The sequence below is a fragment of the Pieris napi genome, chromosome 3 (genome assembly GCF_905475465.1).
Source record: "Pieris napi chromosome 3, ilPieNapi1.2, whole genome shotgun sequence".
Taxonomy (NCBI): domain Eukaryota; kingdom Metazoa; phylum Arthropoda; class Insecta; order Lepidoptera; family Pieridae; genus Pieris; species Pieris napi.
The window spans coordinates 11,485,787-11,508,772 of NC_062236.1; the positions used below are offsets into that span (position 1 = coordinate 11,485,787).

Below are 22,986 nucleotides of genomic sequence, written 5' to 3' on the forward strand. Positions count from 1 at the left end.
CTTAATTTTCATAAATTTAGTTTCCATGTAGTTTGTTGGGTCTTCCACCGAGAGAAGTACAAAGACGATTTTAATCACTTTATTTTATAAAATGTGATTTTAATAAGGAATTGTACATGTGGACTGTGGCCAGCATCTAGCAACTTTTAGTTTCTTTCAATACTCTAGTAAGCCATTACTAATAGATTCATCATAATATCAGAATCGCATTGAACAAAATAATTGAAGTAATTTTTAATATGTTTTGTATCTTGTATTTACTTAGTTAAGTAATAAATAAAACTTCGATATTTGTAACAAAAATATATTTATAATTATTACATTTTTACACATTCGTCTGTATAACACTTGATGGAAGGTCGTCATACTTCATAGCCTGCAAGTGGTTCGAACGAGCCTGGCCTGGTTAGGAGACCTCAAAAAACGCTATTTGGATCCTGAAAAAAAATACATTTATACTAAATTAGTATTGTTCAGCAATCCTGATCAACAAAACCGATTGATTGACCAAAACGGTTTGTAGTGTATCGCTATAACCGTGGCAGCGTTGTTTCGCAACTGCGGCAGTTTTGACCACTGTTATATAGTCTGATATATATATACGCAGCGTTCGTATTAACTAAGCTGCCATAGGCTATCAGACAGACAAGTAATATGATAAATATTTAACCAGGGTGAACATTTTTAATGAACTTTATACAATTCTGATGAATCTGATACATTTTTAAAACCACATTAAAATGTTCGCAGATAATACCTAAGTTACAAAAAAAAGGTAATTAAACTTATTCTCACCATAAGCGATTTTGTTGTAGGTACCAACATCAGGTAGGACTCGGAAAATCTGTAAATGTAGTTTTCTTTAATATACTGGCGTTGGTGAGAGAAATAGAATTTATTTTCTTTGATAATCAGACATGTTTGTTTGGTCAACATGGTTGTATTGGGTTCTCTCTGTTGAGGGAGACCTGAAGGTCTGGTCATCATGAAAAATCTTGTAATTTATTGCCTATATGATGGCCACTGTTTAAGTTTTAAATACAAGTCCATTTATTAGAGAATTATGTAATTGCAATTTTAAATAGAAACTTACACAATCAAACATTTAAATTCCAGGTGGTCACAAACTTGTAAAGTAGGAATAGGGGCCCCACCCTAAAAGAAAAAAAATAAGCATCAAATATATATACTAAATTTATAAATGTGTATAAGATGTGCATAAAAATCAGACGTATATGGTAGGTCAACATGGTTGTATGGGTTCTCTCTGGTGAGGGAGACCTGAAGGTCTGGTCATCATTTTAATTTTGAGACACTGAAATGGACTATTACTCTACAGCAGAGATAGACCCCTATCTTAGAGGTCATGTGACCTGTCTAATAGTAATTGTCAGTCCTAAGTTAGAACGTAAATTATTTCATACAAAGAAAATCAAATTTAACATAATTCAAAATAAATCTTTCATCTAAAAATTTGAACAACCAAATAAGTTTATCTAGAATGGAAGTTACGAATCTCGAAGTATAAGTTTGATTATATTTTTTTATATTATTCAAGGTAAAATAACTTACCATAGATTAATATTTGCTTATAACTTCTTTAGAACAGCAAATTCCTTAAAATAAACAAATACAATAAGTTACACTGCATATTAAATATTAACTAAATAATATTTAGTAGAAGATCAGACATGTATGGTTGGTCAACATGGTTGTATTGGGTTCGCTCTGATGAGGGAGACCTGAAGGTCTGGTCATCATGAAAATATTACTTTAATATTATAAATACCATTCTTATAGGAATCACATTTATTTTAGTTAAAAGAAATTGGTGATACATAATTTCTTTGTTTTTGTCTGGAAAACTCTTGTTTCAAATATTTTTATAGTAAATTTAAAAGAAAGGCAACTTACTTTGTTTCAAAAAGTCACAATGAATCTCAAATGATTATATCTGAAAAAATAAATTATAAATCTATTAATATAAGTGAAATTTAAAATTTATTTATAATGTTTGGTTAGAGAGATCAGTTAGGATAGTTATGTTAACAACATTATAATTCAGTTGTCCCTATCAAAGGTCATCATTGTAATCTACTGTTAAATTATACATCAATTATATCATGAAATAATTAAATCAAGAACTAACCTTAAATCATTGCAAAATGTCTTATTGACACTAAGCCATTCCATCTTTCTCCACTTCAATTTTTGACCTAAGAAAAAAACGATGCTTAATATTGTTATGAAAACCAGGATTTTCAAATAGTGAACAAGATATTATCAGTTTAGATAGTTATATTGACAGCATTATAATCAGATGTCCCTATCAAAAATCATCATTTTATTTGTTATTATTATGAAATAGTCCTTGTCACTCTTAAATCACCTCAATACTCAAAATAAAAAACAAAACATTCTGTCACTATTTGGGGCAATAGACAATTACAAAAAATCATTGAAAATTGTCCTAGTTATTAGTCTGAAATACTTACTTTTTATTCATATTCGGGATCCATTGAATTCTGAAACAATTAAAAATATTTTAAATAAACATTTTAAATTATATTATTAATATCTATTTTTTGTCTTGTCAGATAGGAGCGAAAGACATAAGCTGTGAGTACATCATTGAAGTCAGCTGAACTATGAAATCATCATTTTATCTTAATTCAACAGAAATTTTATTAACCTTTAGTCCTAAAAAGCTATATTTATTCACTCCATAATTATAAAAATGAATTATTAATTGAAAAGACCTAGGATGCTCTTTAATGTAATGTGACCTAAAAATACATATTTATCTTTTCGTTTAAATCAAGTGCGCTTGCAACTTCGATTTTCGAAAATGATTAGGCTAGTATCCAAATTACCTTTAATAACTATACTGGCATCATTAGTTGTTGTCATGTTGTAATTATTTCAAATCTGAAAATAAAAAACCATTAAAATGAGGTTGGATGGATATTAAAATAAATTTTATTAATTAAGTGTTAATCAGATAGGAGCGAAAGACATAAGCTGTAATACATCACTGAATTCAGCTGAACTATGAAATCATCATTAAGGGTTTTAAATTAATAAATTTCAATTAAAATAACTGTAATTTGAGAAAGAAAGGGTCTGTTTCATTACTTTCAGTAAAAGGCATCCGTTTCTGGATACAACACCGCAGAAAGAATTGTTGAGTTCTTAGTAATAAAATAAATACATATGTCCAATAAAAATTACAATTAATAAGCATAAAAATAATATTTGCATTTTTTTTAGATTCTAGTACTGAATTGTTTCATTACCTTTGCTCTCAATGCTGGGCCTGCTGATGGTTGTTAGGGCATTAAGGCATGTTGTTAGTTCTAAGATAACCTGAAATCAAAAAAAGAAATCAAGATTATTCATGATTCCTTTCTACAATAAAATAGATATGCATTATTAAGTTAGTCAGATAGGAGCGAAAGACATAAGCTGTGAGTACATCAGTGTATTCAGCTGAACTATGAAATCATCATAAAGTGATACTTTCAAGAAAATTTTACTACTCATATTATATTAGAAATGATAAAGAAATCCAATGTATTAGAAACAAATTTAGTTTTAAAAATTGATGGAACTATCTAGTTCAATTACTGTGCAAATATTAGTATAAAAATAGTTACCAATCACAAGCTTATTATTCCCAATATTATTTTAAGCTCTTGCCTCATCTGAAACAACAAATATACATATATAGAAATGAATTATAAATAATCACCATAAGGTTATTGAATATTTCAGAATGGCTTGGTCTGCATCATATCTCACAACTGGTGTCCCTAATCTAAATGATGCTACTTTTAAAAATTTAAGATTTTTAATTTTAAATAAAAAAAATTACATTTAAAATACTAACTTACTTACTAGATAAGAAAATACCTTAATTTAAAACCCTAAGCTAATTATTTAAACCTGTTGTGAGACAACTGGAGGTTTTCTGCTGCACTGCGATATCATCATTAAGAAAATAAAAAATACAAACCCTAAAAATAATGAATAACAAGAATTGACATACCTGAAAAATTTCCCTGGAGTTACACTATCACTCAATCAGCTTCTGTAACAAAAATCAAGTTTAATGCATTTGATTAAATAATATTTATTATAAAATTAATTTTTGTTATAAAATTAACTATATCATGAGAAAATACATAAGATGCAAATCATTATTTTATCAATGGTTAGCACTTTTAATCATTTTACATTTTGCAAAAAATTACCACTCCTAAATTTATTTAGAGTGTAGTCACCTTTAGCTTCAGGCTTCTTGTACTTTCCCTGAACAAAAATTCTTGGAACATCAATGCCTTCTTTGAAATTAACAGTTCTCCGCTGCACATAGGTATTTGAAAGTATTTCAAATCCAGCTTGGGTGAAAAGATTGGCCAACTCTTCTTCAGTAAAATAATATGATCTGTAACAAAATCAATATGAAAAATCCAGTGCTAAAACATAATTAATAATTCATAATGAACATATTTCAGAAATGACCTTACCGAGTACCATCCTGTCTCATGTAGAAATTCTCAGATATTTTATGTCCAGGTTTAAACCTTAATTGGGCCATATCGTATCTTCCATAATCTCTGAATAATAGGACCCCACCCGGCTTCAAGGCTCTATATGCAACGCTAGCCACTTGCGCCCACATGCTTGGATTAATTGCAGATAACACAAATATTAAACTAGCTATATCTGCCACATTCTCACAAATATTCTCGAAAAGATCATCTGTCGTGAGATCTGCACAAAAAGCTTTTACACGACATTCGTTATACAATTTATTTGACTTTACAAAATCGATTGCACGTGGTGAAAAGTCACATGCGTAGAAATAAAAGTTGGAGAAACCTTCCTCTAATAATGGAAATATCATGTTTCCTACTCCACATCCCAGTTCTAGAAATATGATTTGTTGCTCCGAATCAAAATTTATCAATTCTTGAAACTCACGTGTTGTCCAATGGCGGTCGCGAAAGAACTTTGTTTCATTTCTTTTATAAAATATATCCCAGTGTCTCTTAGCCTCTCTGTCGAGTTTCGCTGCTTTAGCTTCATGGATAATACGCGTATTATGTGATTCTAGCCGTTTCATTTCCTCTTCGGTTAATTGTTTCAAACGGTGAAGAAAAATGTCGCCGTTGGGTGCAATAATTTCATCCGTTTCCATCTTGACGAGAACTTATTATTTACGATAAAAACTAGTTTAAAAGGCTCCGCATTGATGTTAACAATATTACTTTCATTCTATGTACATATTTACCATTTGGTGAAGTTTGAAATATGGCGAAATAAAAACACAGCACGCGTGACCGCGGACCGACTACACTTATGAGTTATGACACTACTCACTACTGACTACTGACTACTGAAGTACTGAGTACTGAGTAGTGAGTACTGACTTCACTTGACTAATGAGTAATGACTATTGACAGTCGACAGATGACTACACGCCGCCCTGCTCCAGCCGGACGCCGGTAGTGAGACCAAACAACTCACAGTCCACAGATTAGATTTAGATATAGTCAGCAGTCTTATTTCGTAATGTTATTTTTTTTCCGCCCATGGCTCAGGTTTATGTGTAATACCTTTTCAGAATCCCTATTAAATGCGCCAAAAAACTTGTAATACAGGGTCACTTTTCAGTAGAGTAATTTTTTTTCACAGTGGGGTCGGAAGTAAACAAAAAGTTTTGATTTGAAAAAAAATTATATCGTATAACTTAATATTATCTTCAATACACTCAATAAACAACTATAAATAGTATATGTAACGCAAGAACTCATCAGTACCAATCTAGTGGATATTATGAAAAAGATACAGGATGTAGATTTTTTCAAATTTTAATAAGAATTAGTAAAAAAAAGTCAATTTACTTTTAAAACGCAAAATAAATTATAACTCTGCAGGGGTTGAGCTTAGAGACCTCCCGTAGAACAATTTTTTGCAGCTGATGACCTCAACTATCCCCTATTTGAGTTTGATTCACGACTTTTTGGCCACCCTGAATAATGGAAATATCACCATTCACTACAGACAGGACAATCGAGTATGGAATAAAAAATCAGTATGCTCAGAGATCTAAATTAACAAAATTGCAGTCAAATATATTTTTTAGTTATTAATATTTGTTTCACTATTTCATTGATTGTTCGGGATTATCCGTAAATTCGTAGGTAGGGACGTAGGCGAAATCTGTTTTTCTAATTGGGAAAACATATACACAAAGAAAAAGATAGGACTACTCATGCTTCGTAGCGTTTAGTAACAGATTAGATCAAGTATTTTGATTTACTTGTAATTGGGAATAAAGTAACGAGATAACCGCGATGATAGCGACCTCACAAATCAAATACGTTAGCCAAATTAAAATTTTATTTAATTAAACTGAACATCTTGTCGAGCAAGCTCCAACAACATAGGATCGTCGAAGAACTTGTTAATAGAGACATCTTCACTAAGCCCCTTACGTCTACGTGTCTTTATCATGAATTCACGAGCCAAGTGAGTTGCTGGCTGGGGCTCTAAGGGCCTGTAAAAAATATCAAAAAAATTATTTGACTATAATTTAAAATTAAGTTTTCCTTAATCATATAATATTACTTTCTAGTTTCACACAATACGTTAGTTTTATGTTAGAAGTATATTGAAGTTATATACATATTTATATAGGTTTTTCTGTGAATTTTTCTCTATATAAACCTGAGTTGAAGTCATAAGTTTTTAATTAACAAATTAAAAATAGGGGTTAATCGTAGAGGGGTGAGTTTAAGGGTTGTATGTATTTTTTATCCTATATCATAAAAAAATATAAACAAAAAATTTTGTCTACAAAATAAAAATTTAGAATGGACCACCGTTAACATTTAGGGGGATGAAAAATAGATGTCTGATTCTCCGACTTACTGAATATGCATAAAAAATTTCATAAGAATCGGTCGAACCGTTTTGGGGGAGTATGGGAACGAACATTGTGACACGAGAATTTCATATATTAGATTGAACTTATATACATATTTATTATAAAAAAATCAGATCTATCTACATCACTGCAGTACAGTAAATTTGGCTAAACATATTTTTTATTTTTTTGCATAATAAAACATTAAATGAGAAATCTCTTTTTAGGCGTGCTAATGTAAGATAGATTTTAGATCACAAAATTTGTTATCTATATTATTATATAATTTTATTAATGTAAGAGAACAAACTTACCGTATAATTATACTCTTATCCAACGGATCTCCAGGCACAATCTGCCAGTGATGGAACACTTGCAGGCAGAAGGCCTGTCCCTGCGTGTGAGTTCGTAAATCGGTCTCAAAGCCGAACGAATCTATGGCTGGCACAAATGCCTTGATTGTATATAAGGGAGAACCAGGCACCGGTGCATCTTGAGTTACATGACCTAAATAACATATTTCATATAAAAAATCGATAACATATATTTTGTTTTCTCTTTTACAAAATTTACAATTTATTATCATATGATGAAAGGGCAATAACTGGATTAGTATATTCTGGTCAAAGGAAAAAATACGATTGATTTCTAATTTTGACAGTTCAACGTGATTTTAAGTTAGTATACATAACAATTAAGAGAAATCTAAAAAACTATAATATACTAGCAGACCGGCCAAGCGTTGCTGTGGCTAAGGTTTTAGTTATATTACATAGTAGTAACCTATTCAAAGGAAACGGTAGGAGAACTCCAGTCATGGGAACCACCATGCTTTTTTGGTGGTAATGCCATTAAATTGTAGCTTATTTGAAACGTTGGTACTTTCAACACAGCGCCATCTGTTAGAATTGTGACTATCAAATAATAAACAAATATTTTGCAATAAAATAATATTGCGGGTATAAATTGAGATGTAAGCTAAGTCTCTTTTAAGTTGGATCAAACTACACATGGTGTGCAAATTTGATTGAAATCGGTTCGGTAGTTTAGGAGTCCATAGCGTACAAACAACGTGACACGTAATTTATATATTTTAAGATTTCCGAGAGAAAAAGAAACTAACCTCTCCGTTTAGCTAAAACTGTGTAAACCGCCGACACACAATCAGCTGGTGCTTGCACTTCCACAAACAAATAGGGCTCCATCAACCGTGGTGTTGCCATTAAGAAAGCTGAATATGCCACCTAAACAGGAAAAGCATCTTTACATTAATAGAAAGTTCCCTTTGTATTACTTTACATTAAAACTAATTGATATGAATTTCATCCTGATACTGTAGTGGGACTGTCTGTTCCTAACTTATTATTAACAAACATACATTATTCACCAATTTCCATAAATTTCGGAAACACTAATAGATAGGGAGTTGGAACTACAGGTTTTTTTTATTATAATTTATATATAAATCTGTGGCGCTACAAAATTTTTACGTCCAGATTTCTGTATCTGTTTCATGATCATTAGTCAATCTAATACGCAAGTAGGTGATCAGCCTCTTGTGTCTGTCACACACCGGCGACTTTTTAAGTCTAAGGCAAGCCGGTTTCCTCACGATTATTTCCTTCACCATTGGAGCGAATGTTAAATGAACACATAGATGAAAGTCTATTGGTTGGCCGGGGATCAAACCTACGTCCTCCGGGATGAGAGTCGCACACTAATGCCACTAGGCCAACACTGCTCTATTTTAATTCATTGGTGCTTCAAAAAAATTGTTACAAGTGATTGTCTATTTAAATCTTTGCTTTGATTAATATTTAAAAGAATATATAATTTAACCATTACAGTTTTTAGTATATATTTTTTTTACGCTTTTTATCTAAAAAAGTATTGGTTTGCTACGTACAATACTGTAGATTTGTAACATCTGACATTTTCAAATTTTATTATTTTATAGCAATTCTTTTTACATCTTTTATTGTCACAAATTTTATTCAATTTCTGTATCTTAATTATAAATAATTATTTATAATAAATTGAATATATTAGTTATTATTATTAATTCTGCGGGGCGTAAACGCCTTACCCGTCTAGCTGTAGGTATTATCTGTCCTCCACCACGATGTAAGGGCTCTTGGGCGATCACCGCGTCCAAAATTTTAAATTTCACATTTCGTATCGGCTCTTCACATAATGGACCTTCCCTCGTACCCCATTGGAAACCTAAAAAGCATTTTTAGTCTTATTCGTTGGTTATTGTTAGACTGAGATTGTAAATTAGTTCGTTTAATATTAAGTTGAAAGTACAGTGAAAACTATTTATAACGGCATTGGTTATAACGACAAATACTCTATAACGTAAAAAATAATAAATTCTGTTTGGTGTAACCCAAAACCCATACATTAATTCAATCTTTATAACGCAACCGCCAATCTCTATTACGAAGAAATATTTACACATTTAGACATCAACAACATAGTATAATTGTTTTTATAATCAGCTTACAAAACTAACTCAATTGAGTTGCCGAAATTTCTAAGAAAGACACATGAGGTCCTAGACAGCCTTCTCGCCTTTATTGTTAATTGTACTATCACGTGTGCAATTATTCATAGATTACATTGCCTGTAGGAAATTTTGGTAAACTCTCTATAATGAAGAAAAATGCTTGGTCTCTTGAAATTGGTTTTTTTTAAATTTATACAGTATTTCATATACGAATAAAATTAATAATTTAATTAATTTTTACCTAGCAGTAAAGGCATTTCATAAAAATACTAAGGCTACGCAATTAATTAGATATATTGTATTATTTAGAGTCACAGAAAAACTTAAAATATCTACGAATAATTTATTACTCAAATACATTATGTGCGTTGTGTTTAGGACCCCACCCAGCAAATTATAAAGGCTGTGAGGTTTACAAGGAAATCCTATCAAGGAAAACCACGCAACACTTACCACGTAAACATAAGCAATTTGAGTATAAACCTCAAAAAGATAAGGAAGAAACTGATAATAAAACCTCTGCTAATCAGAATAAAGAGGAAAATGAACCACTGCAGCAGCAGAGGAAAGCACATGAGCACAAATTGTATGCCGATACAGCCAGATCTAAGGTATATCAAAATAATACAATCCATCAACCTGACTCTTATAAAGTCATTGAACAAATGTTTATACAACAATCCCAAAAGATTGATACTGTATTACAGCAAATGAGTACATTACTTGAACTCATTGCAGTACTAGTCACTAAGTTAACAAAATGACTGCACTAAAAATAGCTACATGGAACATCAATGGCTTGGCACCCAACATCGATGAAGTGGAAATATTGATCAGTCTTCATAGTCTAGACATTCTCCTAATTTCAGAGACACATATGACAACCAGCAGCTCGATAAGAATTAAAGGATATAAGATCTATTCCACAAATCATCCAGACGGTACAGCTCACGGCGGGACAGCAGTAATAATTAAAGCCACTGTTATACACCATGTGTTACCAAACTACTGTACCGAACATATCCAGGCTACCACAGTAGCAGTCAGTGACAGAAATGGAGACTTTAATATATCATCAATTTATTGTCCCCCAAAACATAAAATAAGTGAAGCACAGTTTTCCGACTACTTTGTAAGCTTGGGGTACAGATTTATTGCTGGGGGTGACTGGAATGCGAAGCATTCGCACTGGGGCTCTAGATTAATAACTACACGTGGAAGGGAGCTGAAGAAAAGTGTAGATAAACAGTTCCTAACTACTGTCTCAACTCCGGAACCAACACACTGGCCCACAGACCAGAACAGACTGCCAGACGTTCTAGACTTCTTCATCACAACAGGGCTGTCTCGACTTTTCTTCAATGTTGAGTCATGCCTCGATAGCTCATCTAACCATGTTCCTGTAATATTGACAGTGAGCACCACAATTCTTAAGAAAGAAGCTCGGCAAACATTGTACAACAAATACACAGACTGGGATAGCTTCCGGGAAATAGTTGACACAGATCTAAGCCTAAAAATAGCACTTAAAACAGAAGAGGATATCGAAGAAGCTACAAAGCATTTCACCACAACAGTTCAAGCTGCCTGCTGGAAAACCTCTCCAGAGCACTTGAATAACAGGCCACGGCAAAATAAGATATCGTTTGAAATAAAAGAACTGATTCTGAACAAAAGAAGACTGCGAAGAGTATGGCACACTAGCAGGCTTTCAGTAGATAAAAGAGCTCTTAACAAAGCAGTCAAGGATCTTAAACTTGCCATAAAAAATGCAAGGGACAAAACTATGGAATGTTATCTAGATTCCTTAACTGCAACAAATGCTACAAACTACTCTCTATGGCGAGCTTGTAAGAACTATAATAGACCGATAGATCCCAAACCGCCGTTACGATTGCAGAATAACACTTGGGCAAAGACAAAACAAGAAAAAGCTGATGCCTTCGCTGTTCACTTAGCAAAAGTATTCACGCCTAATGAAGCTGACCCAGACACTGATGATTCCTTCATAGATTCGGTCTTAAGTCAAGACTTCCAGCTTGATTTGCCGATTAGGCCTACAACGCCGAAAGAAGTCGTCGCAACAATCTCAAAATTGGAGGACAAAAAGGCTCCCGGGTTTGATTTAATAGACAAAAAAGTCTTGAAGGAACTTCCCAAAAAAGGCATAGTTTTTCTTACCATCTTATTTAATGGCATAATAAGAACTGGACACTTTCCATCGCTGTGGAGAGTCTCACAAGTAATTATGATACCTAAAGTAGGGAAGCCAGTGAACGAACTTAGCTCTTACAGGCCGATTAGTCTGCTAACCGTAACTTCAAAACTTTTTGAGTCAGTCCTACAGCACAGATTATTGGAGGAGATTCATCAAAGAGCCATAATCCCGGACCACCAGTTTGGTTTTCGCCAGCAGCATGGCACTGTGGAACAAGTCCATAGAATCTGCTCTGTAATAAGGAAGGCACTAGAGAGAAAGGAGTACTGCTCCTCTGCCTTCCTAGACGTGCAGCAGGCGTTTGATAGAGTATGGCACAAAGGTCTCTTGTATAAAGTAAAAACTCTTCTACCCTGTACATTCTTCCCCATCATTAAATCTTATCTAACAGAAAGAATATTTCAAGTAAGAGAAGAAGATTGTACATCGCCATTTCACTCAATCAAAGCTGGAGTACCGCAGGGGTCTGTCCTGGGCCCAGTCTTATATACCATTTACACATGTGATTTACCACAAAGCGAACACGTCACATTAGCAACATTCGCAGACGATACTGCTGTACTGGCATGTAGTAATAGCCCAATCGAAGCTTCAGACTTCCTACAGACTGGATTGCAAGAAATTGAAACCTGGCTTTCAAAGTGGAGAATAAAAACTAGTGTGACAAAATCTGTTCATGTAACCTTCACTCTCCGTAGAGGAGACTGTCCGCCAGTAACTCTGTGCAATCAACAACTTCCGCAAGAAAACTGTGTAAAATACTTGGGAATACACCTTGATAGGAGACTCGTATGGAAACAACACATACAGAAGAAGAGAGAAGAAATCAACCTGAAATACAGAGGACTCTACTGGCTTCTTGGCAGAAATTCCAAACTGTCAGTAGATAATAAGCTACTCATCTACGAAATGCTCTTGAAACCAATTTGGACATACGGGATTCAACTATGGGGTTCGGCGTGTGACTCTAACATAAGTATCATACAGAGGGTTCAAAATTACATTTTGAAACAAATATCCAACTGTCCATGGTTTACGAGGCATGCCTTTTAAGTTCTGTCGTTTCCATATTTCCCGGCAACTTTGAATTTGGACCTGTACTATATTCTAATGTGTTTACATTTTGAATCTCAAAACAGTTAAAAGTATTAGGATTAATGCTATTGTTTAGTCACATCGTCGATTTGAATCTGTCAAGTTACGTACGAAAATGAATCTTTCTAAGGAAAATGTTCGTGCAATAATTTTCTACAACTTTAGAAGAGGCCTGACACGGCTTCAGTGTTTTGAAGAGCTAATATCTGTGTTCAGTGATGAAGCCCCATGTCTGCGGTCTGTCGAACGCTGGTATTTAGAATTCCAGCGTGGACATACTAGTGTTAGTGACCAATCTAGCGAAGGACGCCCAAAATCCGCCTTCACTGAAGAAAACATCATTGCTGTGAGACAACTAATTCTCGAAGATTGTCATGTGACGTATCGAGAGATAGAGGCTCTATTAGGCATCTCAGGGACAACCATTCGGAAGATCTTGCATGAAACGCTTGGTGTGAGAAAGCTAGTTTGCCGTTGGATACCGTATCTGCTTTCCGACGATCACAAGGCGGCCCGCGTCAGATGGTGTAAGAAAACTCTGCAAAGGTTCAACCGAAGAGAGTCTAATCACGTCTACGACATCATCAGTGATGCCGAATCTTGGATCTATGCCTACGATCCTGATTCCATACAACAATCTACAATATGGGTCTTTCAAGACGAGCCAAAGCCGACTAAACTCGTTCGCTCTCGAAGCACTTCAAAGAAGATGGTGGCCACGTTCGTTAGAAAAACCGGCCATGTTGCGACTATTGCACTTGAAGATCGTAGAACAGTTAACGCAGAGTGGTATACCACAGTTTGTTTACCACAAGTCATCGCCAAACTTCGAAAATCTAACTTAAAGCGGCGCATCACCCTGCACCACGACAACGCAAGCTCACACAGCGCTTGTCAAACAATTCAGTATTTGAAGCAGGAAAAAGTAGAAATTCTTGACCATCCTCCATACAGTCTTGACCTAAGCCCTTACGATTTCTTTACATTTCAAAAAATTAAGAAAAGTCTTCGTGGTCAAAGGTTCCAGTCCGGAGAAGAAGCAGTCGACGCTTTCAAGTCAGCCATTTTGAACACCTCCACTTTAGAGTGGAATTAATGTTATAATAACTGGTTTAAGCGAATGGAAAAGTGTATTAAGCTACGTGGTGAATACTTTGAAAAACAATAAAAAGTACTATAAGGTTCTAGTTGTGTTTTTTTCTGCAAACGACAAAACTTAAAAGGCATGCCTCGTATAAAAACATCGGAAATTCATGAGCACCTCAAAATCAGGACTGTCAAAGAGGAGATCAAGACCTGGAGTAAGAAATACAAAAAAAGGCTAGAAATGCATCCTAACAAGCTTGCCACGCAACTAACCATACCGGACCTAATAAATAGGCTTAAAAGGCGACAAATCCTAAGTCTTGATAGACACAGTTGAAAGAGAGGAGCAGTCTCGATGGAGATTTTGCTTTGAACGCCTAACAGCTCTCAACACATCTGCTCATAGTCTAGCTGACTGATTGCAGGATAAAGACTTATAAAAAATAAAAAAAACTCAAATACATAATTACAATTGTAATGTGTCTAATTCATTATAATTAAAATTAATTAAATTACCTTGAACAATACTATCCTTGACGGAGGCCAGCAAATGCTTGTCAACCTCTGAGGGTAGCGTATCATCGACCAATATATTTGGACCCGTCGAATCTGGTCCGAACGCCCAAATTGATCGAGCGGCTAGCAAGTCCCAGTCGTATCTGAAATAACGTTTACGATAAATAGTCCTCATGTTTAGCGTGTTTTACTCATTTTAATTACTTTTATTTATTGAAGTTATACTTCTTTAGGCGCGTTATGAAAATTTGATGAGAGTGAAATTTTACGATGCGCGCGCACCTATGACACAAAATTCGGAGTGTGATTATAGCGTGCGCAATCTACAAAAGAAATAGAATATAAGCTAACTTCACGCATATTCTATTTCTTAGCTTAGCAGCTTAACAAGAATTTTGAATATCCATGACAATTGACATCTGACATTGACATTTACCTTTTAAACAAATATAGGAGTTTGAATTATTGTTTAAAATAAAAGATTATCTATGTATCTAGTTATTTTCATTATACAAGTGCGAATTTTATATGTGCGTCTGAATTATAATCAGAAGTGATTTAAATTTAATATCTAAATCAAAACTAATTAATATGATAAAATATTTGTGAAAAAACTGTGCCAACCTTCCTGAGTGCTTCAATACAATTGAGGTTAACTATCCGTAGGTATTATCGAGTATTATTGTTGATTAAAACTGAAACATGAACCATTATTCATTGCTTATGTTACAAGCAACGTTTTAGAAATATTCTATATATCAATAATTGAGAACAAAGATTTAAGCACGAATACTAATAAGGAGAAAATGAAGGCTTGGAGCGATATAACAGAGAAGTAAACATTTTAATAAGTACCTGCATCTCAAAAAAATGACCACATTATTTAATCAAAACATGTAATTTTTCAGATTTAATCTAGCAAATATAAGGACAAGAGACAAAAAACAATTGATGAATCAGTGGAAGTGCACTAAATTGAATACAAAAAAAGAGTTGTCATCTTATCGCCGTGAAACATCTAAAACTGGAGGTGGAACAAAGCCACCATCACCTTCTCGAGACACAATGGATATGGCAGAGATGATACCGCAACGGTTTGAAGTAGATTTCAATGAATTTGATTGTGATGGTGTCGAGGTAGGAATGTTAATTATAAATATGATGTATGGTAATGTTCAAGGTTCAACCTTTCAAGCATAGGCATATGCTCACAACAGTACTTTATTCCCCTACAGGTAGTTAGAGATATTGTAATACCTCAAAACATCCATGTTGCACTTGTAGTACCGAAACTCTGTCCAGCCAGAAGTGAGCCCATTCCCACTTATAATGGACAGTGGGTATAATACACCTTAATACCTGAGTGCGAACCACTCACCATGATACTTAAATTAATAGATGTTATTTATATATTTCAGGATATTACAAATAAAATCATTTTGGAAACAATTGATATCCCAAAAGCCAACAATGACAAGGTAATAAATCAGTTTTGACATAACTTGAATACTAAAAAAGCCAAACAAAGGTGTGCACAACAGTGACAACATAACTTAACAATTTCATTATTTTGTAGGATTAAAGAAAGGTTAAAGAAAATCATGTCGAACTGAACAACAAGAATCCCCAAACAACTCCAAAGAAACCTACAAGGAAGACACCGGTATTATATTTAAATTATCTCTATCTCTAAATAGAATAAAAGAAAGTTGCTATCCAGGTCTGTAGCATGTGCTACAAATTATATTATTAACACATTTATATAATTATATTAATATAAATGTGTTAAAAAATTTATAATATGAATTATAAAAAAATTTAAGTTTTGCATGGACAGAGCTTAAATTAATATTATCTTATTTGTTGCAGAAAGCAAGTAGTAGTTTTAGTTTTGGAGAAGCCTCGTAGATGCACAACCAAGTAATGATTAATTTAAAATTACAAACCGAAATTCTGATGAAGACAGTCACTTAAAAATAAATAGTATAATGAAATAAAAATGTTTTAAAGATAAATAGTGTTTTATTTGTTTAATGTAAGAGAATAATAATAAATATTTATTTAATTAATTTTTCAAATGTAAACTGAACTTTATTGACTTTAATGACTCCTTTTCCAGTCTTTGATTATTTAATTGTAATTAATTATTTGCATGCAATCAAAAACTATTTTTAATAATTCCAAAGAAGTATAACTTCTTACGCGCGTACATAAGTACACGCACCCTTTTTTTTTTATTAAGTCTCTTATTCTAAAAAAAATACAGACCCGAACTTAAAAATAATATTTAATACTTCTGTCTAGCGAAAGAGTTGTAGGAAAAAGAAACATACATTTGGAGATAAGGATCAAATACCTCATTTATAAGAATGAAATTAGTTTAATTCTAACTAAAGTCCTCTAGAAAGTGACAATTGAGTACCAGACAGAAAGTTTATTTATAGAGATTCCATCGACTCGTGACCAATAAAACTAATATGTCAAATTCAAGCACCAAGAAAAATAACATTTATTGAAAAAAATGTTATTTCATCTAAGGCGCTAATTCGGATTCCTACGTTTTTTACATAGGATTTTATTCTGAAAAAAAAAAACAATTTAAAATGGCTGCCCTAATACTCACTTTGTCTGGAAGAACTCTCCCAATCTCTTCCTGTCCCACGTGACACAAACAGCTCCAGCCTCGATGTCTTCAGCTAATCCTCGTTCCAAAGGTTCAGCTATCATTGTCAATTTGTTTCTCTTATTCGGTGTCTCCGCGAAACATTTGAGTGAAGATGTTTCCACTACCGTCTCACAGAATGATACCACCGGATCAGCCACTAAAAGATTATAGACATTATAATTGTATGCACACCGATGATTCAAGAGAAAGGTAAATTTTACGGAAACGTCACGAAGATGTGCAGCGTTTTTGTCAAAGAATAGGGAGAGAGCTATTGAGACCGATTGAGAGAGAGTGATAAGGGCGAATTACCTTATAGAAATTCTATTTTTAAAATTAAAATTTCGTAAAGAGATTTATGAAATATTAGTATTATATATTTTATGCAAAAATAATTTATTGAAATCTCAAATAACGAATTTTTTAATTAAAAAGCCACGTGTTTTTAGTATCGAAGAAATAAATTAAAAAATTAAATTTATAATTTGTATTAATTTGCGACACTTTATAATGACAATTAAATTCCTGACATATCTTACTTTTTCCTTCCCTAGTCTCGAAGATCTAAATTTTTTTATTTGTATAAATATGAACAAGACTTAAAAATTAGTTACGTGTGTACTTTGTAAGCACGCACTTTTTTTATTTTTTTTTTCTATTTCATAAGCCATTATTCTATTATAATTTAACATCTAAACGCCAAATGAAAAAATCACCTTTAATATCAATCTCCGAGTACATATTCCTGAGATCATGCATAACACAATCCAGATATAGCTCGCCCGTTCCCAATATAACATGTTCACCGCTTTCTTCCACTCTTGTTGAAAGTACTGGATAAGATTTGTTCACCTAAAAGTAGTTTTGGAAGAGGAGTAAATTTTTTTTAATCATAAATAATAAAAAATAATCTTTATAAAATTATACTTCAAAATGAACTAAAAATATTGCAAAAACTATCTATGGTCTAATAAAGTTGAGATAATATTGTGTATTATTAATATTGAATACATATGTAATTTTTAATTCATAAAAATCATACTTTATCGATACATTATATTTGATGTACACATCATATTGGACATCATGAATATACACATAGATTTAAAAAGTAATCGTAATAACTTACTTTCCTCAACCCATCAAGCATCTTCGGCAGCTCCGAAGGGTTGACAGGTTCCACAGCTATTTTAACAATGGCTTGAGTGTTGAACCTCAAGGGTTTGAAGGTATGAAGTTCCTCCTCCTCGTCAGCTGAGACAAGGGTACACGTCTTCACTATAGGCTGGTCGATACCTTCGATGAGCGCCCAGCATCCTGCTGGTACTCTGTTTAATTCTACCTATAAAAGTAAAAATTATAACAATAAACGTTTATCTGTAGCAATAGAACGCCTTAGGATATACTTCGCGACCGGCTGGCTTATATAAAATTTGCTAATACATAATATATACTACAAATATATAATATCTTAAAGTGTATAATCAATATTATGTCACTTTTTGTCTCACATTAATTCTATTAGTAACAACAACTTGTATCTTATAAAACAAAATAGGCGATTTAAAAGATTGGCGGAGAGATTATTGCCTACGCCTTTGATATGGGATCTGACAGTAAATCGAAATTATTGGAAATATTATTTTAACGTTAAAAGTATACTAAATAAATATATTTTCACTTTTAGCAAAATAATATTGTAGTTTTTAAACTATATTGTAACCCGACATTAACTTTCAGTTTTTATCCGATTAAAAACTTATTTTTACAGCATTTACTTAATGCGTTTTTTATTCGTACGCGAGTTTTAACTTTAAAACAAAATATGGGATATTTTGTGTTATCATGTTAATCACATAAAGCACTTTTTATTCACAATACTTTAAACTTTCATCACTTACCTTATATCTGGCTTCAAAAATCCAAAGTCGTCCAACGTTCATCATCCTAGAATCTTCTTCATCTTGTGTACTGTAGTTTTCACCTAACACTCGAACCGTCTGCCCCGCGTATAACGTGCCTGACATTATTCTGGCAAGTACCTATAAATTGTATGAAAGTAACAATTTCCATAAAAAAAATATAATATGTATTTGACATTACAAGTTATACACACACACACATAAATTATAATAGAAGATAGAAATTACAAAATTAAAAAATTTAGAAAAGAAATGGAAAACACATAAGGGATCGTTCAAGTATTACGTCACGCAATTTTTGGAGATTATTGACACCCCCCCCCCCCCCCATGTAACGCGCCGTAACGTTTTTCTATACCCAAGTATAGTAAAACGTTTCGTGACTCTTTATACCTAAAAGTTACCATTATGTGGTAAAATATATAAATATTAAAGTTATTTGCCTTTGTTCATAAACGAACAATTTCCTTACCAAATTGAATTCAAATAGCACAAAAAATACAATATTGGAAACTCACCAAAAAGAATGTGCAATCATCAGTCGGATACATCTTAGTCGTATGAGCGACGAGTCGACCTGACTGATCACAATTGAGCATGTCATCGTATAACGGACCAGAAGCACCACGATAACAATGAGCCACTTTACGCGGGGCAGCGTCCAACGGGGACGGCACATGGCGGGTCACCATATCCACGAAGCCGCTGTAATATATTTAACTGGCTAAAGGAATTTCTTAACTTATTACACTTATAGTTTTGTGGCCTTTCAGTTGAGATTCACACGCATATATGGTCCGAAGCTGATCATTTTTCAATCTAATAGGCAAGTAGGTGATCAGCCTTCTGTGCCTGACACACGCCGTCGACTGTTTGGGTCTAAGACATGTCGGTTTCCTTCACCGTTCGAACGAATGTTAAATGCGCACATAGAAAGAAAGTGCATTGGTGCACAGCCGGGGATCGAGCTAACGACCTCAGGGATGAGAGTCGCACGCTGAAGCCACTTGGCCAACACTGTTCTCACACGCATATATAGTCCGAAGAAAACCTTATAAGCTTTTGCGACCTTCTGTGAGGCTCCTTACTTAACTTGTAAGTTTTGCAAGTGTTTCTAGAGCCACTAGAACCACTACTCATTTGATGACACAGGCTTATATATTAAATCAATTTAAATCCTTCTAAGTCACGACTTTGCTAAGTACATCTCCTGTGTGTCAAATCCAACATGAGTGGAGAAGCCTAAGTTTTTAATAGTTAGTCAAATGAAGAAAACTCACCAAAAATCACCAAAGAACCGACTGCATACAAGTCGCAATAATGGACGCACATTTAATTTGGACTCTTGCTTTGTCAATTTGATACCTAACTCCGCTAATACATCTGGTAGAGTGGTGTCTACATCTCCTACCACCTGAAAAGCAAATATTTTATAAAGATGGTGTTACATTTTTTATAAACTGGTCTCTCTAAATAATTTACTACCATTTTAAAATAATCTTATACAATATTACACAGTTGATCAAAAACATCGTAACTTTATTTTCCCTCAATAGTTTTAGGAAGAGCCCCAATCACTATCTTGTTATAATTTGTTTGGGTCCTAATTCTCTTAAAGTTAATAATTGGTAAGATTATATGTTATGATAGTACCATACTACCTACTTTAAAACAACAGTGACAGACTGTACTTTATTGTTGTTATTTGAGATTATATAGAAAACCGTTAATCTGTATGTAGACGAGCATATTAGAATATTATCTTTTACTACTACACCTTTGTTGAGAATAGTTATAGATCATTCAGATACAAATATATTTACATTAAAATATTTTACCTGTGCGAATATCTTATACAATGGCTCCAAAATAAATTCCACAAAACTTCTCTGTGCAGAAGAGTGTGGTTGTTTCTTGCTGAACCGCCTTGTTTTGGCATTGAAGTAAACATCTCCCCATAGCCAAGCTGCCATATCTGAAGCTCTTAGGCCACTTGAACTATGTGTATTAGCATACATTGCGGCAAACGACTCCAATGTAAAACAGACATCGTAGAGTGAAGATGCAAAGCAGACGTTTCCTAGAATTTTTATATACGAATATAATTATGTTTTTTATATAGTCCGGAATAGCAATGCAAATCAATCTATAATAACAATGTATGCTTCCTCTGGCGTAGGTGTGTTTCCCATGCAATCACCATTGCTAAATGATATATAAAGATTAATATAATACAGAAAAACATATCAAGAATATGTACGATAGATGTTAAGCTATACTTACCCAACAAAGGCGAGAAGACAGTCACAGGTTCATCAGGATTATCTTGCGAGTGAGTGGTTTCACAAACTGAGTTCAGCTCGTCAATAATATGTCTCAATTTATAATAAGCATCTGCTGGGGGAAGTTTGAGTTCCAAAATCAATCTGTCAATTTTGTTGATACAAATCGTAAGTGGAACTCGTTCTTGTACCGCATGACGGAGTAATCGTTCAGTATTTAGCATTATGCCTTCAGCAGCATCAACAAATAGAATGGCACCTGTATAAGAATATTTAGATATGAAATGATTCTTGGTAGATTTAACTATCATTACTTGTAAAAACATATACATATTATAATATATTTAAGTAACAATTAAATCATATTCAATTACCATCAGAAATTCTTAAAGCCGCAGTTACTTCGTCACTAAAATTAACATGTCCTGGGGTATCCATGATATTCAGCAAATGGGACTTTCCCTTTATGTCCTTTAAAAGGAGTGTCACAGGCATTGATTTAATAGACACCCCCCTTTCTTGCTCAACAAACAGAGTGTCTGTATATCTCATTGGTATGGTTGTATCATTATTAATTGTGTCAGGGTGTGTTTGACGCATTAAACAGTCAATAAATGATGTTTTTCCTGTAATTATTAAAAACATGATAAACATATATTTTTAGGATAATAATACTTGAAATTCTTCATTTGTCTTTGACAAGTAGTATAATTCATAAACATATTAGAAGGCTCAATAATTACAGCTAGCAATAATTTATTTCTTGTTATATTACACAATAGTGCTTTAGACAAAACATTCCATAGCTTACTGCAAAAATAATTTTTATGACCAAGAAGACAACATGATGTTATAATAGTTTAGTTTTCAAGCATAGTACAGAAACAATTAGTTTAACTTAGTTTATGTAATACCATTATGTAAATGTCCCATCAGGGTGATATTTCTCATTAAATTTGTATTATCAAGCATATCAGCCAAATACTCCATATCATATACAGTGTGTGGCAACTGTTGCTCTTGGAGTTGAAACTTTTTATGTTTAACTGGCTCAATCAGTGGCTTGTCCAGGGCTTGGGTGTCTTCTTCTTGAACAACTGTTTCAACATCTGGACCATATACTTCAATGGCTTGTGGATAGTAGCTAAAATATGATAATTTAAGTGTATTGAAAATTTATACAGTAAGTAAATGATAAATAATAATTGAGTAAATCATACATACAAAATTCATAAGATTAGTATACTTTTTTTTTACAAAACCGTGAATTGTTACAATGATCTATTTAGTAGACCACACTTTTCAGTAAAAAAGACAAACGGAGAAGCCAAGGCAATAAAGATATTTTTATGTATTGGTAAGAAATAACTTTTTATAACCTAACATCATTTAGTATTGATAGTTGTAATAAAGTACAAGTAAAAACATACCGTTTGTCCTCATGAAGTACGACAGACATAGGCGCCACTTCAGGCTCTGCATCAGCATCCTCGTCTTCTTCCATAGCCTCATCATCTGCCTCCCGATTATCACCCCCATATATACTCTGCTCATCTTCTGATTCAGATTCTAAGTCCGGCCCGATATAGTTGCCGAACTCATCGTACAGTTCACCATCCATATTTTTAAGCTTTAAAATATCTCAATTTAAAGAACTTTTAATGATCTTTACAAAAAATATAAGAAAAGCTAAAAGGTTAGCTTAAAGCAAACCAAAACAAACGAATAATGATGGCAACGCCGCTATTTTCAATAATTT

The 22,986-nt window shown here is 33.3% G+C and overlaps 2 protein-coding genes and 3 non-coding genes across 8 annotated transcripts; all 5 read right to left on the bottom strand.

Moving 5' to 3' along the window:
* Positions 1-290: 290 nt before the first annotated feature.
* Positions 291-5,394, bottom strand: LOC125063456 (tRNA N(3)-methylcytidine methyltransferase METTL6). Of its 4 annotated transcripts, XM_047669893.1 has the most exons (14): positions 5,297-5,390; positions 4,530-5,214; positions 4,284-4,447; positions 4,049-4,090; positions 3,657-3,704; positions 3,297-3,366; positions 2,874-2,928; positions 2,496-2,525; positions 2,150-2,216; positions 1,915-1,954; positions 1,573-1,616; positions 1,094-1,155; positions 796-844; positions 291-437 (listed from the first exon to the last, which is right to left on the bottom strand). In XM_047669893.1, exons 2-4 carry the CDS (start codon positions 5,201-5,203, stop codon positions 4,080-4,082), a joined length of 849 nt encoding a protein of 282 aa, XP_047525849.1. In that variant the 5' UTR covers positions 5,204-5,214; positions 5,297-5,390; the 3' UTR covers positions 291-437; positions 796-844; positions 1,094-1,155; positions 1,573-1,616; positions 1,915-1,954; positions 2,150-2,216; positions 2,496-2,525; positions 2,874-2,928; positions 3,297-3,366; positions 3,657-3,704; positions 4,049-4,079. The 4 variants fall into 4 exon arrangements, with proteins under 4 accessions (XP_047525849.1, XP_047525852.1, XP_047525851.1 ...); XM_047669896.1 differs by having other exon boundaries at positions 3,297-3,356; positions 4,049-4,087; positions 4,530-5,394; XM_047669895.1 differs by having other exon boundaries at positions 4,049-4,087; positions 4,530-5,394.
* Positions 2,594-2,664, bottom strand: LOC125048511. The gene has a single exon (XR_007116833.1). It is a non-coding gene; the product is annotated as a small nucleolar RNA snR60/Z15/Z230/Z193/J17 (small nucleolar RNA).
* On the bottom strand, positions 2,989-3,072 carry LOC125048509. Its single transcript, XR_007116831.1, has one exon. It is a non-coding gene; the product is annotated as a small nucleolar RNA snR60/Z15/Z230/Z193/J17 (small nucleolar RNA).
* LOC125048510 lies at positions 3,434-3,515 on the bottom strand. Its single transcript, XR_007116832.1, has one exon. It is a non-coding gene; the product is annotated as a small nucleolar RNA snR60/Z15/Z230/Z193/J17 (small nucleolar RNA).
* Positions 5,395-6,393: 999 nt separating the features above from the next.
* Positions 6,394-22,962, bottom strand: LOC125063453 (116 kDa U5 small nuclear ribonucleoprotein component). The gene is made up of 16 exons (XM_047669889.1): positions 22,658-22,962; positions 22,142-22,371; positions 21,602-21,853; positions 21,229-21,486; positions 20,784-21,025; positions 20,226-20,359; positions 19,464-19,650; positions 18,925-19,065; positions 18,153-18,365; positions 17,740-17,875; positions 16,982-17,180; positions 14,359-14,501; positions 9,021-9,157; positions 8,058-8,178; positions 7,249-7,441; positions 6,394-6,565 (listed from the first exon to the last, which is right to left on the bottom strand). Exons 1-16 carry the CDS (start codon positions 22,846-22,848, stop codon positions 6,412-6,414), a joined length of 2,931 nt encoding a protein of 976 aa, XP_047525845.1. The 5' UTR covers positions 22,849-22,962; the 3' UTR covers positions 6,394-6,411.
* Positions 22,963-22,986: the final 24 nt, after the last annotated feature.